Source organism: Mobula hypostoma, chromosome 12 (assembly GCF_963921235.1).
Source record: "Mobula hypostoma chromosome 12, sMobHyp1.1, whole genome shotgun sequence".
Taxonomy (NCBI): Eukaryota; Metazoa; Chordata; class Chondrichthyes; order Myliobatiformes; family Myliobatidae; genus Mobula; species Mobula hypostoma.
The window spans coordinates 13,541,267-13,558,526 of NC_086108.1; the positions used below are offsets into that span (position 1 = coordinate 13,541,267).

At 42.4% G+C, this 17,260-nt stretch overlaps 1 protein-coding gene across 2 annotated transcripts in view; it reads right to left on the bottom strand.

Annotated features, from left to right (window-relative positions):
• Positions 1–4,381: 4,381 nt before the first annotated feature.
• cop1 (COP1 E3 ubiquitin ligase) overlaps positions 4,382–17,260 on the bottom strand; it is a 159,611-nt gene continuing 146,732 nt past the window's right edge. The window contains exons 17-20 of one of the 2 annotated variants that reach the window (XM_063063631.1): positions 14,593–14,717; positions 12,313–12,473; positions 5,948–5,992; positions 4,382–5,624 (exon numbers count right to left, since the gene is read on the bottom strand). In XM_063063631.1, coding sequence (XP_062919701.1) covers positions 5,607–5,624; positions 5,948–5,992; positions 12,313–12,473; positions 14,593–14,717 — 349 coding nt within the window. In that variant the 3' untranslated portion in view covers positions 4,382–5,606. The remainder of the gene's footprint in view (positions 5,625–5,947; positions 5,993–12,312; positions 12,474–14,592; positions 14,718–17,260) is intronic. The other variant, XM_063063630.1, reaches the window with a different exon arrangement.

Here is a 17,260-nt window from a genome sequence, read left to right on the forward strand (position 1 = left end):
CGTTGTCCACGGGAATGGTACCGGAGGATGGGAGGGAGGCGAATGTTGTCCCCTTGTTCAGAAAAGGTAGTAGGGATAGTTCGGGTAATTATAGACCAGTGAACCTTACGTATGTGGTGGGAAAGCTGTTGGAAAAGATTCTTAGAGATAGGATCTATAGGCATTTAGAGAATCATGGTCTGATCAGGGACAGTCAGCATGGCTTTGTGAAGGGCAGATCATGTCTAACAAGCCTGATAGAGTTCTTTGAGGAGGTGACCAGGCATATAGATGAGGGTAGTGCAGTGGATGTGATCTATATGGATTTTAGTAAGGTATTTGACAAGGTTCCACACGGTACGCTTATTCAGGAAGTTAGAAGGCATGGAATCCAGGGAAGTTTGGCCAGGTGGATTCAGAATTGGCTTGCCTGCTGAAGGCAGAGGGTGGTGGTGCAGGGAGTACATTCAGATTGGGGGATTGTGACCAGTGGTGTCCCACAAGGATCTGTTCTGGGACCTCTACTTATCGTGATTTTTATTATCGACCTGGATGTGGGGGTAGAAGGGTGGGTTGGCAAGTTTGCAGATGACACAAAGGTTGGTGGTGTTGTAGATAGTGTAGAGGATTGTCAAAGATTGCAGAGAGACATTGATAGGATGCAGGAGTGGGCTGAGAAGTGGCAGATGGAGTTCAACCCAGAGAAGTGTGAGGTGGTACACTTTGGAAGGTCAAACTCCAAGGCAGAGTACAAAGTAAATGGCAGGATACTTGGTAGTGTGGAGGAGCAGAGGGATCTCAGGGTACATGTTCACAGATCCCTGAAAGTTGCCTCACAGGTGGATAGGGTAGTTAAGAAAGCTTATGGGGTGTTAGCTTTCATAAGTTGAGGGATAGAGTTTAAGAGTCATGATGTAATGATGCAGCTCTATAAAACTCTGTTTAGGCCACACTTGGAGTACTGTGTCCAGTTCTGGTCGCATCACTATAGGAAGGATGTGGAAGCATTGGAAAGGGTACAGAGGAGATTTACCAGGATGCTGCCTGGTTTAGAGAGTATGCATTATGATCAGAGATTAAGGGAGCTAGGGCTTTACTCTTTGGAGAGAAGGAGGATGAGAGGAGACATGATAGAGGTGTACAAGAGAATAAGAGGAATAGATAGAGTGGATAGCCAGCGCCTCTTCCCCAGGGCACCACTGCTCAATACAAGAGGACATGGCTTTAAGGTAAGTAGTGGGAAGTTCAAGGGGGATATTAGAGGAAGGTTTTTTACTCAGAGAGTGGTTGGTGCATGGAATGCACTGCCCAAGTCAGTGGTAGAGGCAGATACACTAATGAAGTTTAAGAGACTACTAGACAGGTATATGGAGGAATTTAAGGTGGGGGCTTATATGGGAGGCAGGGTTTGAGGGTCGCACAACATTGTGGGCTGAAGGGCCTGTACTGTGCTGTACTATTCTATGTTCTATGGAACAGGAAGGAAGATAGCTGTGTCACCTCAGCTGTTATATGAAACGCACACATATCCACTAACATTTTACATCAAAAATTTTCCCAGTATCAAATTGGGGCCCACTAGCCTGTGCATCCAGCTCACAATTATCTGTAACTTCCAACATCACCAATGGGATCCCACCACATCTTTCCCTCCTCTTCCCCCACCCCCAGCCCACTTCCCCATTTTCTGCAGGGATTGGTCCCTATGCATCTCCCTTCTCCACTTGTCCCTGCCCACTGATCTTCCTCCTGGTACTCATCCTTGCCAACAGAACAAGTACGCCACACTCCTCCTTGCTCATTACTGCTCAGGGCTCCAAACAGTCCTTTCAGGTGAGGCGACACTTCACCTGCGAGTCTGTTGGGGTCATCTACTGGATCCAGTGTGGCCTCCTGCATATCGGAGAGACCCAACATAGATTTGGAGACTGCTTTGCTGAGCATCTTCGCTCCGTTTGCCACTAGAAGCGGGATCTCCTAATGGCTACCCATTCCAATTTTACTTTCCATTTAACATGTCAGTCCTTGGTTGCCTCTACCGCCACGATAAGTCCACCCTTAGGTTGGAGCAACATCTTATGTTCCATCTGGGTAGTCTCCAATTTTATGGCATGAACATCGATTTCTCTAACTTCTGATAATTGCCCCTCCCTCCTTCACCACTCCCCATCCTGTTTTCCCTCTCTCACCTCATCTCCTTACCTGCCCATCACCTCTCTCTGGTGCTCCATCCCCTTCCCTTTCTTCCATGGTCTCTGTCCTCTATCAGATTCCCCCTTCTTTAGCCCTTTATATCTTTCACCAACTTTCCAGCTCTTTACTCCCCCCTCCCAGTTTCACCTATCATCTGCCACCTTGTACTTCTTCCTCCCTCCCCCCACCCCCACCTTCTTAAGGCTGATTTATACTTGTGTGTACCAGCGTACGTAAGTGGGCTACGCCGTTGTGAGAATTTATACTTGTGCGTTGGTGTGTCTGCGTCGCTCTGCAATTCAGGCATGTACACGTATGTGCATGTCACATATTCGCACGTCACGCATACGTGCACACCTGCCTGTGCAAGGCTTCATGGTCATGGTAGTCTCGGGGTAAACAAGTTTAAAGCGAGCGTCATTTTTCGTAAAAGCGAAATGTGTCCTCCATAGTTTCAGAGGTCTGTAATGCTTTATGGAAAGCACTGCAGCCAGAGTTCCTTCCCTGCCCTTCAGTCGCCCAATGGGAAGCTATTGCAGCATAGGAGGAAATGCGATGCTACCAAACGAACCAATCACAGTTGTTACGGTCTGCGTTGCCATGACGCGTAGTTACATTTTGGGAGAGGTGCGCATCAAGCTACAGTGTAGGGTTCGCAGCTACGCCGTACCTACAGCATTGATTTGACGCACAAGTATAAATCAGCCTTTACTCTAAGACTTCTCCCTTTCCTTTCTAGTCCTGATGAAGCATCTTGCCCCCAAACGTCAACTGTTTACTCATTTCTATCGATGCTGCTTGGCCTGCTGAGTTCCTCCAAACATTTTGTCTGTTGCTTTGGATTTCCAGCATCTTCAAATTTTCTCGTGTTTGTGAAGTTTATTCTAGCATTATTTGTTGTTTTATTTTTGCCAATTTTCCATATTCATCATGTGCCAGTTAGGATGGCTCATATTGTATATCTTCAATTAATTTGCTGATGCTATTAATGCCTAGCTGTTGGGTATATCAATATGTACCACATACTTCAAAACGACCAATGCTAGGCATTCTTGTAGATCCAAAACAAACATGCACCCTCTTTATTAAACATTACAGCAATGGCAATGGTGACATTATGCCCATGATTCACTGTTTTCAAGGGAAACAGAAACAGATGATCATGCCCTTCACATACCATCTTAAACTAGATCACTTATGCAAATGTAATCACCATGATTCAGGGAATCTCATCACATTAAGTCTTCATATGTTCACTATAAAAGCTACCTTTCATAAGTACCAGTATAGGAGTTCATAAGGTACCATTCCAGTAGGGTGTAGTTTATATAATTATACTTTACATTGTCCTAAATGGGATAATGACTCTGGAACTTTTATTAACGAAATCCATCAGAAAAATATAACAATTCCTGTCACATAAAAAGAATAGTCTAAATTCATGGAACAATACATATCTGCAAATCTGAATGAAATGTTCCTCATCTTATGGAGTATAAAGAGCTGACCATCTTGTGTCTTTTAAGGCAGTGTCATCTTTTATCTCTTCCTTCTGCTGCTAGTCTCAGCACTGTTGTTCTTTGCTTCAGATTTTCTTTGTTGTATTAATGCTTAATAAAACTATCGCAAAGCAACAAGTTTTGTACCTCTTTCCTGACTTCCAAAAGAACCTTGGATTTAAAAAAAAAACATAATTCAACAAGGATTAGTCATTTTGGTGGATCCTCCAAGTAACTGTCGTCACAATTTAACTGGACTCTGAAAACTCGGCACTTATTTTTGAATCAGACTTTATTTTACTTGTGCACAAGGAGAGCAGCATGGCCCCTGTCACCACACTGCTCTAAATTCTGAACTTGAGCTCTATCTACAATCTACCCTTGCCTGGAAACTATGCTAACACTTGCCTCACTGCAGCTTCTAAATGTGAATATGCCAATACTCACCTTGAGCAGTTACTGGAATACAGCTAAAGCACCAAGCTAGAAAGCAAGTATTGACTTCAAACAGAACAAATACATACATCAACATCCTGACGAAGGGTCTCGGCCTGAAACGTCGACTGCACCTCTTCCTATAGATGCTGCTTGGCCTGCTGCGTTCACCAGCAACTTTGATGTATGTTGCTTGAATTTCCAGCATCTGCAGAATTCCTGTTGTTTGCGTTTAAATACATACAAGTATTGTTGGCCCTGGCAAGGTTGCATCAAGTGCAATGTCAGTTTAAAATCAGAACAAGAAAAATCCATCATCCAGACAGCACAACTTGAAAAATATTTTAATGATGGTTAGACAATTAGAAACCAATTATGAGTGGAAAATGTACAAAAATGTTGTGACTGAGTTATAGTGTTCAACTTGATAGATGAAAATATTTTCAATACTCCATCACAAGCAACTACCTTTTGACAAGAATTAACTGAAACTCAAAGAAGAATTAAAATCAGACTGTGACAAAGATTTGCTCACAAAGCTAGGTAAACATGACAAGTGTTGAAAGGTCAATATATTTTTTTCAACCTGAATGTCAATGAAGGCCAATCCACAGCCTGACCGGGTAACAATTAATTAAATGGGACAGTCACAAAGCAATGCAGTCTAATTGCCCTCCATAACTGAGAACCTGCTTCATGCACCCTCAAATCTCTGATCACTGTGAAAAGTGCCCCCATTTACACCTTTCTATTCCCACACATAATGCTACACAAACAGCCAGACCTGCCCCCATGAAACAAGTGTGCTGCCATCCTGGAATTTATAAAGCTACCTTTGTAGTATTTTGTCTTAATTTAGTCAAATAAAACACTACACGAGACCAGTGGCGGAGTCCACAGAATCACAGTTACTCAAATGCTTTCATTATTTCTCACTGTACAGCTGGTATCAGTAAAGAATGTATTTGTCCAACACAAGGAAAGAGAGCACTGTTTGGTGACTGTCCAAACCAAAATCATATCAGGTTAAAATCAACGACTTTAAACCTATTTACCAAGGATCAGAGCCTCCAGACAAAAATTGAGTCAGGTTACCTTGGCAGAGCTTAAATAACTGAAATGGAATGGCCTAGTTTTTTCTCTCTAGTCTTGCTCATTGTAATCCAATTGCACTCCGGTTATTTGTAATAATCTGTGATACACAAGACAGAATGTAAATCATTGCAGTTATACACAGACCACATCCATTGAAAATACGAGTTCCTTACTCTTCGGGGATTTCAGTTTATGAAAAGATTGGTCAGGAATACTTCAACCTCACATCTCATTCTCCTGATCTATGAGGAGCATTTACAGTCACATAGTCCTGGCATTTGCAACTGTTGCTGGTGTTGAAGGATTGTGAAAAGGATGGTAGGTTGCCTGCCAAAGGTTTGCATCAATCCCAAGGAACTTATCTTCATGGTAGAACTTGGAAGCTACCACCAAAGTCATCTCCATTCATACCAATTCCAGCACCTGGAAACAATGTAACAGGTTAATTCATGACTGTACCTGAGGAAAAGAATAACAGAAAAACAGAAGCAAAGACCTCTCAATCTGGACTAAAATGAAATAAGCGCACCCAAAATACAAAAACTGCACTCCTCGGGATCGAACTGGTTGAATGTTCACTGCTCCCCCATTAAAGGCAGTGCCTCATTCTAACCTGCTCTGACAGTAAACACAGATTCACTGCAATTTGGATTTAAGCATGAGATAACGGTCCATGGGATGCTCATTCTAAACATGAATATATTGCAACTTTGAAGTTGCTTTTACACTTTACGTTCTTTGCTCACCTTTATTGTGCCTTGGCTGTTAGCAGCTATTAAGACATTCGATTCCTGTTGAGTAAAAAAAAATGCTTAAAACAGGAACAAAGATTATAATAATAAAATAAATCTGAATCTCCATGTAATCATAAACTACAATTATTCATTGACAAAATTCCAATTCACTAATTGTACTTCTTCGTGAACCAGAGTACCCTCTATTCTGAAGTGCAAATATGCATGTGCCCACTTCGTAGGCAACTGGTGTTAAAAGCCCAGGGGCTGGTCCTGAACTGCCAAGCCGATTTTCATCCGCTGCCCATTCAAAAAAGCATTCTGAATTTCTTACATTGAAGTGTGCACCCATTCCATTCACTGAAACAGTATTTTGTATAACCCAGGGGATGGGCATCATCTGAACCAAACATTGTGTGTCCTCAAGATCAGCAATCTTTCAATCTAAAGAAATTGTTTCACCAATCGCCATCATGCAGATAACATACAGCATGAATGCTTCCAAATGTACTAACACTTAGCTAACCTTTCACTCCATCAGAATCAGGTTTAATAACACTGACATATGTTGTGAAATTTATTGTTTTGCAGCAATACATTGCAATACATAATAAAACCTACAAAATATATATAAATAAATACAGTGCAAAAAGAGAGGGGAAAACTAAATAGTGAGGTAGTGTTCAAGGGTTCACTGTCCATTCAGAAGTATGATGGAAGAGGGAAAAAAGCTGTTCCTGAAAGATTGAGTTTGTGTTTTCAGGCTCCTGTACCACTACCTTGATGGTAGCAATGAGAAAAAGGCAGGACTCAGGTGATGGAGATTCTAGTGTCCAAGATGGAGCTGGCTGAATTTACAACCCTCACCAGCCCTTTCTGATACTGTGCAGTGGCTCTCCATACCAGACAGTTAGAATGGTACCTTTATAGAAATTTGCAAGTGAATTTGGTGACATACCAATTCTCCTCAAACTCCTAATGAAATACAGCCCGTCACACCTTCTTTGTAATTGGATATGTTCGGTCCAGGATAGATCTTCACAGATGTTGACAGCCAGGAACTTGAAACTGCTCACCCTTTCCATTTCCGATCCTCCCAGGAGGACTCATGCATATTCCCTTGACTTCCCCTTCCTTGGTCTTACTGACATTGATTATAAAGCTGCTGCTGCAACACCACTCAACCAGCTGATTTACCTTACTTCTGTATGCCTCGTCACCACCTGAAATTCTGCCAACATAGTTGTGTCATCAGCAAATACATAGATGGCATTTGAGCTGTGCCTAGCCACAAAATCATGGATGCTTAAAGAGTAATGGACCAAGAATGCATCCTTGAGGTGTGCCAGTGTTGAATGTCTGCGAGATGTTATTTCCGAACTGTACAGACTGTGGCCTCCCGGTGATTGAGGATCCAGATGCAGAGGGTCAGGTTTTGGAACTTGTTGATTAGAACTGAGGGAATGATTGAGTTGAACACTGAGCTGCAATTAATAAACTACAGTCTGGCATGGGTATTACTATTATCTAGGTGATCCAAGGCTGAGTGGAGAGCAAGTGAGATTTCAGCCACTGTAGATCTATTCTGATGATAGGCACATTGCAGCATGTCCATATTATTGCTTAGGCAATAGTTGATTCTAGCCATGACTAAACTCTCACTGCACTTCATCACAGTAGATATGAGTGCCACTGGGCGGTATCCAAGGAGGTAGCTCATCCTGGGTACTGGTATCATTGAAACAGATGAGAACCTCTGACTGTAGCAGAGAGAGATTGAAGATATCTTTGAACACTTCTGCCTGTTGGTTGGAGCAGGTTTTCAGAGCCCTATCAGGTATACTATTAGGGCCTTATGAGGATTTATTCTCTTGAAAGATGTTCTGACATCAGTCTCCAAGCTAAATCAGACAGTCATCAGATGCTGCAGGGATTTGCATAGGTGTAGTTTTATTCTCCCTTTCAAAGTGTGCATAAAAGTATTAAACTAACTGGGAGTGAAGCATAACAGCCATTTATGATTTTAAGCAATGGCCTGCCAACCCTGCCAAAGCTGATGTGCATCTGATTCTGCCTCTAACCTCAATCAAAGTTGTTTTTTCACCCTTGAAATAGCCTTCCACAGGTCAGACCTGGACTTCTTGCATAGTTCTGGATCACTGGTCTTGATGCCATAGATCTAGCCCTCAGCAGACTAAGAATCTCCTAGTTCATCCATGGCTTTTAGTTTGGGCATGTCTGGTATGTTCTCAAATGCACACACTTGTCCACACAGGCTTTGAAGTCGTCAGTGACATATCCATTCAGATTCAAAGATAAATCCCTGAAAGTTGTCCAGTCCACTGACTCAAAGCATTCCTGTACCACTCCTCTGTCTCCCTTAAGCATTCCTTCTTGGTCCTCACCACTGGTGCTATAGTCTTAGTCTCTTCCTATAAGCTGGGAATAAGAGTACAGGCAGGTGATCGGACTTTCCAAAGTGTGGGTGGGGTATGGCATGGTAAGCATTTTTCTTGGTGGTACAGTAGTGGTCAAGTGTGCTGGTTTCTGTGGTTCAACAGGTGATATATTGGTGGTAGTTATTCAAAATTTCTTCAAGCTGACCAGGTTGAAATCTCCTGCAATGTTAGGGATGCATCAGAGTGTGCAGTTTTGTGCCTGCTGGTCACGTTTGCTCAGCTTGTCCAGTGCCTGCCTGATGTTGGCCTGTGGTGGTACTCACTGCAGTACAATGAACAAATCTGTCCTTTTCTTATCCAAACCAGAACCCTGGATCAACAGTTTAATGCCTGCACTCGCTGCGCGAGACAGCTTTCGCCTTCGGTAACCACCAGGCACTCAAGAAATGCAGCGACGATCTACAGAAGGTCAATCAAGGTAGCAAAACAATAATACAGGGACAAGATCCAACACAAGTCTCAAACAACAGCTTATGGCAAGGCCTGCACACCATCGCAAACTTTAAAGCTAAATGCAGTGGTACTGCCAACATCACTGCCTCTCTCACAGATGAGCTAAATCTTTTTTACGCTCGTTTCGATGTCGCCAACACTGAGCCCCAATGTGACCTGCACCTTGGTCATCTCTGAGCCTGAAGTATGCAGGTGTTTCCAATGAGTGGACAGCTGCAAGGCTGCGGGACTGCACAGCATCCCAGGGTGGGTTCTCAAGTGTGCACGACACAACTGACTGGCGTGATTGCAGACATTTTTAAGTCTCTCCCTCTCCCCATGTAAAGTGCTCTCCTGCTTCAAAACATCTACCATCATCCCTGTACCTGAAAAGACCAAAATAACTTGTCTGGACGACTGGTGTCCTGTCGCACTCACTTCAATAATAAGCAAATGCTTTGAGAGGCTGGTCAAGGACTATATCTGCAGCATGCTACCACCCACACTGGACACCCTACAATTCACCTACCAACACAACTGATCGACAGATGACGCAATAGCCATAGCTTTACACACTGTCCTTACACACCTGGAGAGGAGGGATACTTGTGTGAGAATGCTGTTCTATTACAGTTAAGCATTCAACACTATAATTCCCTCCAGGCTTGACAAGAAGCTCAAAGACCTCGGCCCTTCACTCTGCCTTCTGCAGCTGGATCCTGGACTTCCTGTCAGTTCGCCGGCAGGTGGTAAGAGTGGTCTCCATCACCTCTGCCCCTCAACACAGGAGCCCCCTAGGGCTGTGTCCTAAGCCCCCTCCTTTACTCTCTGTATACCCATGACTGTGTCACCACCCACAGCTCCAATCTGCTAATTAAATTTGCAGATGATACTACACTGATTGGCCTTATCTCAAATAATAATGAGGCAGCCGACAGAGACGAAGTCATCACCCTGACACAGTAGCCTCAAGAAAACAACCTCTCCCTCAACGTCAAAAAAACAAAGGAGCTGGCTGTGGACTACAGGAGGAATGGAGACAGACTACCCCCTATTGATATCAATAGATCTGGGGTTGAGAGGATGAACAGCTTCAAGTTCCTCGGTATATACATCACCAAGGAACTCACTTGGTCTGTACATACCAGCTGTGCAGTGAAAAAAGCACAACAGTGCCTCTTTCACCTCAGACGGTTGAAGAAGTTCAGCATGAGTCCCCAAATCCTAAGGACTTTCTACAGGGGCACAATTGAGAGCATCCTGACTAGCTGCATCATTGTCTGGTATGGGAACAGTACTTTCCTCAATCGCAGGACACTGCAGAGAGTGGTGCAGGCAGCCCAGAGCATCTGTGGACGTGAACTTCCTACTGTTCTGGACATTTACAGCGACAGGTGTGTAAGAAGGGCACGTTGCTACCATCTGGGAAACGGTACCACAGCATTAAAGCCAGGACCAACAGGCTCCAGGACAGCTTCTTCCACCAGGCCATCAGATTAATTAATTCACACTGACACAACTGTATTTAGACCATAAGACAAAGGAGCAGAAGTAGGCCATTCGGCCCATCGAGTCTGCTCTGCCATTTTATCATGAGCTGATCCATTTTCTCCTATTTAGTCCCACTCCCCTGCCTTCTCACCATAACCTTTGATGCCCTGGCTACTCAGATACCTATCAATCTCTACCTTAAATACACCCAATGACTTGGCCTCCACTGCTGCCCATGGCAACAAATTCCATAGATTCACCACCCTCTGACTAAAAAAATTTCTTCGCATTTCTGTTCTGAAAGGGCGCCCTTCAATCCTTAAGTCATTTCTAAGCTATACTGACTGCTCTGTTGTATATCTTACTGTATATACTATTTACCACAAATTACTATAATTTTCACATTGCACATTCAGACAGAGATATAACGTAAAGATTTTTACTAAGAAATTGTCAATTCAATTAGCCTATTCTTATTTTCTCATTACAGGAAAAACAGCCTCTCAACTGCTGTGATAATACTTCGGTTGAAGCCTGGTTAAGTTTCTGGCCACTGCTAACACCAGGATGTTGACCCTGGGTATTCAGAAATACTAATGCCAGTGATTGGTAAAGAAAGGGTGGGGCTGAACTAAGGTACTCAAGGTCAAAGTGATCGTGCTGCCATTTGTGAAGTCCAAACGATATTCAACTTTCAGCTCATACCTGACCATTCTCCAAATTTTACCTTACGCAAAGCTTGCTTTTTTGCTTATGTTGCAGATTCACTGAGTGAAACATTTTCCTCTTGTTCCCATCGTCAGTTTCACTCTGAAACTTGCCAGACAAACAGACTTTGGTGTACATCCCATCTCAACTCTTAGGTTTTACTAAAATTGCCCACGTTTGGAACTTTGTAAGAATGAAACCTGGAGCTGAGTGGTTCAGAAAGCATACAGGGCATTGTTGAGAAAAATGCTTTTTTATGGGACTATTGACAATATCCTTAAGTGGTGGCAATTTACTGAATTAGGTACCCTTTCATTTGGAAACAGCCAAGGAACAGCACGTCAAAAGTCCACCTTTCTGAGAAGATGTCAGAAATGTAGATATTCAAGTGGCATAACTTGACTGTTTACAAAATGTCAAACCTAATCCAGAAAATTAGATTAGAGTATAGCCTACGCTGAAGAATACATTTTTAGCTGAGCAAGCACCACGAGGTAAGCGTTGTTGCCTTTATTGCACTCATCTGATTGCAAAAGGTCTAAATGATAGAGGTTTCAGAAAATACTTGCTTTTGTGGATCAATTTACAAGGTTACAAGGTGGAGAAGCTCAATTGTTCTCTTGAAAGCTAAAAAGTGAGGATTCGATGTAAAATTCTTTATTAGGTTTGGATTGTATAACAGTGATTACTTCAAGGATCAGGGACAAGATCGATGGTGAAGAATAAAAGAATCAGGGAAATTCAAGAAATTGTTATAACTTCAGAATAAGTATGACCTAAAGATATTAAGAAGTATTGAGGAGGACTGAATAGGCATTTGTAGAATAATTTACAAGAAAATAGGGAAAAAGTAAATATGTCAGATCTAAAACACAAAATAATGCAGATGATTATCCACTTATTTAGAGATACAGCAGCCCCATGATTCTGTGCTACTAAATTGTAACCAATTAACCTACTAACCCAAATGTCTTTGGAATATGGGAGGAAACTAGAACACCTGGAAGAAGCTCATGTGGTCAAAAGAGAGAACGTGCCACCTGAAAAATCATTCACTTGAAACATTAGCACAGCTTCTTCCCCACAAGAAGCTACATGATGGTCTGTATGTTTCAGGCTTTTTTGTTTGACATCAGAGAAATGGAATGAAAATGATCGTTCTGCATACTGCAATGAGTCCAGCATTATTTACTTCAAATAAAACAGCCTCCAGCATTCACCATGTATACAATCACCTTTACACTGGCTGTAATAACTCTTTATTACACTAAATATATCACCACTTACCCCATCTGGTAATGCTCTCCAACACACAGCACTGACAAATTCATTGGTATCATCTTCCTTTTTGTCTTTGTCCAAAACACTTTTAACTGTGTCAAATTTAAAGGTAAGCAGTGTTTTTGAGAGCCCCTTGTAGTAGAGGTAGAGAGAATTATTTTCACTTCCTGAAATAAGAAGCAAGGTTAAAGCCACACTCTCAAAATGCATTATTTAACACAATCCATCATTAATATCCCTCAAGATTTCAGAATGGGAAAAAATCTACAGTTGACTAGCAAGAACAGCAGCTAATACAGAAACTGGCAGGGCTGCTCAACATGAATAAATTGCAGTGGATGCAAAGAAAGAGAGAGAAAAAAAACACACAGTCCTATTTACTTTCTCAGTTCCATACAACCACACAACAGATCTCTTTCTCATAGGATTTCCCTCTCATTCCTTTACCACTTATCTACAGACTGTGGAGACTCAAGTGGTCTGAGGGACAACATGGAAATTCCGCACAAGTGGTACCCCAGATCAGGACTGCATCTAGGTCCCTGGAGCTATGAGGCAGGAACACTAAATGAAGTATGAATATGTTACCTATACTCCTCACAGGAATCTTGGAATTCTCACATAATCTTAGCTTCTAAAAATTGTCCTTAAAATCACTTTTCAAGTTGATCACATCCTTTAAAACTTCCTCCATTTAATCTAATTTTGCTTTCATGGATTTTCTTGGGCATTTTTCCAAATAAATAATTTTTCATCAGAATCAGAGAACTTTACACTACCATCCCTGTGGTAGAGTTCTCACCTGTACATTTCCCAAAGCAATTTTTCTCTAACTTTTCCAAGTTACTTCTCATTATTATCACTGCATTTACTTTAACTTACTTTTCAGAGAGATTAAAATGATCAAATTACACTTTAGGTGGTGCTGTTAATTCCTAGAGATCTCTTTTAATAAATATTATTTAATTTCAAATATGATCAATAATCATGACCTGATCAGCAGATAATTTAGATGCAGGGTATAAAATCTTATTTCCAAGAAAAATGTCATATCCACATTTATCTTGACTATATCTCTATCTTTCCACCCCGTCTTCTGTAAAAATGCTATTTCCCTTTTCTCAGTTCCTTTGTCTCCACTGCAGCTGTTCCCAGGATGAAACTTTCCTTTCCAGGACATCAGGGGTGTCCTCTTTCAAAGAACAGTTTCCCTTCCTCCACTATTGATGCACTCCTGCATCTCCTCCATTTCCTGGACATCTGCACTCACTCCACTTTCCTGCCACCGTAAAAGAGTTCCTTTGTCGTCACCTACTAACCCCACGAGCCTCCACATCCAACTCTGCAACTTTTCCCATCTTGAATGGGGCCCAACCACCAAACACATCTTTACCTCCTACCCATTCTACGTTTCCCACAGAGATTGCGTCCTCCATGATTCCATTGTCCATTCGTCCCTCCCCTCTAGTCCAAAGATTCCCTTGTCCATCTGTCCTCTAACACTGGTGAGACCAGACTTACATTGGGGGACCAATTTGTCAAGCACCTCCGTTCCACCTGCAAAAAGCAGTATTACCTAGTGGCCAACCATTTTAGTTCCTATCCCCATTCCCATTCCTTTATGTTGGCCCATAGCCTCATCTTTTGTCATGATGAGGCCACTCGCAAGCTGGAGGAGCAACATGTCATATTCTGTCTAGGTTGCCTCCAACTTAATGGAACATCCATTTCTCAGATTTCCAGAAATTTCTCACCCCTCCTTCCCTCTCAATTTCCTGCTCTGGCCTCTAACTTCTTCTCCTCACCAGCCTATCACCTCCCACTGGTGTACCTCCTCTTTCCCATTCTCCTATGGTCCACTCTCCTCTCCTATCAGATTCCTTCTCTCCAGACTTTTACCTTTCCCACCTATTACCTCCCAGCTTCTTAATCTATTCCTACTCCCTACACATCTATCACCTTCTAGCTTGTCCTCCTTTCCCTCCCCCCACCTTCTTAATCTGGCATCTTCCCCCTTTCCTTTTCAATCCTGATGAAGGGTCTTGGTCCAAAACATTAACTGTTTAATTTCCATTGACACTGCCTGACCTGCTGAACTCCTCCAGCATTTTGTGTGTGGTGCTCAACATTTACTGGCTGTAATTGTCTCTTTGTTTTCACCAATGCCGCCTAATAGGGAGAAATGTTGAACTAACGTTGAGGGTTTGCTCAGAAAAAACACTCTCTTTCACCCATAGCCAATACAAATTCAGGCCTATACAATCAGTACTAAAGTCAGCCACTTACCACAGGCGATATAATCTCCATTAGATGCTAAACCCACAAAGTTCTTTTCATTGATGTGGCCTTTAAATGACCGCAGACAGTGTGGTCTGTTCACATTCCACAGCTTCAATTGACTATCTGTCGACCTGTAAAGAAACACTCCATGTCAGCAACCAATGAAAAATAGTACGATCATCTTCCAAGGATCATGATGGGTCAACACCTGCTCTGTGTGAACTGATCTGTGAATTTGAAACAGAAATGGGGGATGGGGAGCAACACACACAAAATGCTGGAGGAACTCAGCAGGCTTCGCCGAGCATCTATCCTCCATCCGCTACAACAAGCAGGATCTCCCAGCAGCCACCCATTTTAATTCCACTTCCCATTCCATATGTCCACCCATTGTCTTCTCCATTGTCAGGATAAAGCCACACTTAGGTTGTTAGAACAATACCTTATATTCTGTTTGGATAACCTCTAACCTGATGGCATGAACATCAACTTCTCATACTTCCAGTAATGCCTCCCCCGCCCTTCACTATTTCCCATCTCCTTGTCCCTCTCTCATGTTATCTCCCTGCCCACCCACTGCCTCCCTCTGTTGCTCTTCCACTCCTCCCCTTTTTTTCTTTCTGCTCTTTCCTCTGTCTCTTTCACTAATCAACTTCCTAGCTCTTTGCTTCATCCACCCCCCACCCCCAAGTTCCACCTATTGCCTGGCATTTTTCTTTCTCCCCTCCCCCCACCTTTCAAATCGCCTCAGCTTTTTTTCTCCAGTCCTGCCATAGGGTTTCAGCTCAAAACATCGACTGTAGTTATTTTTTGCCCCATAGATGCTGCCTGGCCTGCTGAGTTCCTCCAACATTTTGTGCATGTTGCTCGGGTTTCCAGCATTTGCAGATTTTCTCTTGTTTGTGGGGGGTGGGGAGGAAGGGAAACACAAAAAGAATAGAAAAAGTAGGCTAACAACAGGAATTCTGCAGATGCTGGAAATTCAAGCAACACACCTCAAAGTTGCTGGTGAACGCAGCAGGCCAGGCAGCATCTCTAGGAAGAGGTACAGTTGACGTTTCAGGCCGAGACCCTTCGTCAGGACTAAGTAGGTTGTTTAACCCTTTGAACCTGCTCTATCATTCAATCTGATCATTGTGGATCATCCAATTTTCTTTCCATATCCTGTGCAGGTTGATAGGGTGTTTAGGAAGGTGTACGTCATAAGACTGGGATTAAGTTCAGCAGCTACGAGATAATGCTGCAGCTCTATAAAACTCTGGTTAGACCACGCTTGGAGTATTGTGCTCACTTCTGGTTGCCTCATCAAAGGAAGGATGATGAAGTTTTAGAAGGGTTCAGAGGAGGTTCACCAGGATGCTGCCTAGATTAGAGAACATGTTTTATGATGAAACATTGAGTGAGTCAGGATTGTTCCTCGTTGGAGTGAAGGAGGATGAGAGGTGACTTGATAGGGGTATATAAGACGATAGAAAAGAGTAAACAGCCAGCATTTTATCTCAGGACAGCAATGGCTAAAATGTGAGGCAATTATTTTAAGGTGATTGGAGCAAAGAATAGGAGGGATGTCAGAGGTAATTTTTCTTTTCTTATACAGAGTGTAGTAACTGCATGGAACACACTGCTATGGATGATGGTAGAGGCAGATACATGAGGAACATTTAAGAGCCTCTCAGGATGAAAGAAAAATAGAGGGCTATTGGGAAGGAAGACAGATCCTGGAGAGGGCTAAAAGGTTGATACAACATTGTAGGCCATCGGCCTGTACTATGCTGTACCGATCTATGTTCTATCCCTTAATCTCCTGAATCATGTGAACCATATCCAACTCCTTCATGTACATACTAATAGAATTTGTCTCGATACTCTTCTGTGGTAGAGAATTCTACATGTCTTCTAGACTTTAGTTGAAAAAATTTCACTTCCTGTTTCCCTGTATACGAAACAGGGAGCAAATAAGGTGCTCGAGGAGTATAAAAAGTGCAAAAAAAATACTTATGAAAGAAATCAGGAGGGCTAAAAGAAGACATTTTCTTTGACTAATTTCATTATGAGTTTGGAAGTCTATTATACCTATGTTACTTAAAATCTTTTTTGTATGTTTATTAAGATTATTCCAATCTCTTTGTATCAACGTTGTTATTGTGTTTATAATTCTGAAAATTAATAAAAAGATTTAAAAAGAAAGAAGACATGAGGTTGCTTTGGCAGTCAAGGTGAAGGATAATCCAAAGACCTTCTACAGGTATATTAAGAGCAAAAGGATAGTAAGGGATAAAATTGGTCCTCTTGAAGATCAGTGGTCGGCTATGTATGGAACCAAAAGAAATGGGGGAGATCTTAAATGGTTTTTTTGCGTCTGTATTTACTAAGGAAACTGGAATGGAGTCAATGGAAATAAGGTAAACAAGTAGTGAGGTCATGGAACCTATACAGATTGAGGAGGAGGAGGTGCTTGCAGCAAATCAGAGTAGATAAATCCCCAGGACCTGACAGGGTATTCCCTCGGACCTTGAAGAGAGACTAAGCGTTGCAATTGCAGGGGCCCTGGCAGATATATTTAAAATGTCGGTATCTACGGGTGAGGTGCCGGAGGACAGCTCATGTTGTTCCGTTATTTAAAAAAGGCTCTAAAAGTAATCGGGGAGATTAAAGGCCGGTAAGTTTGGAAGGA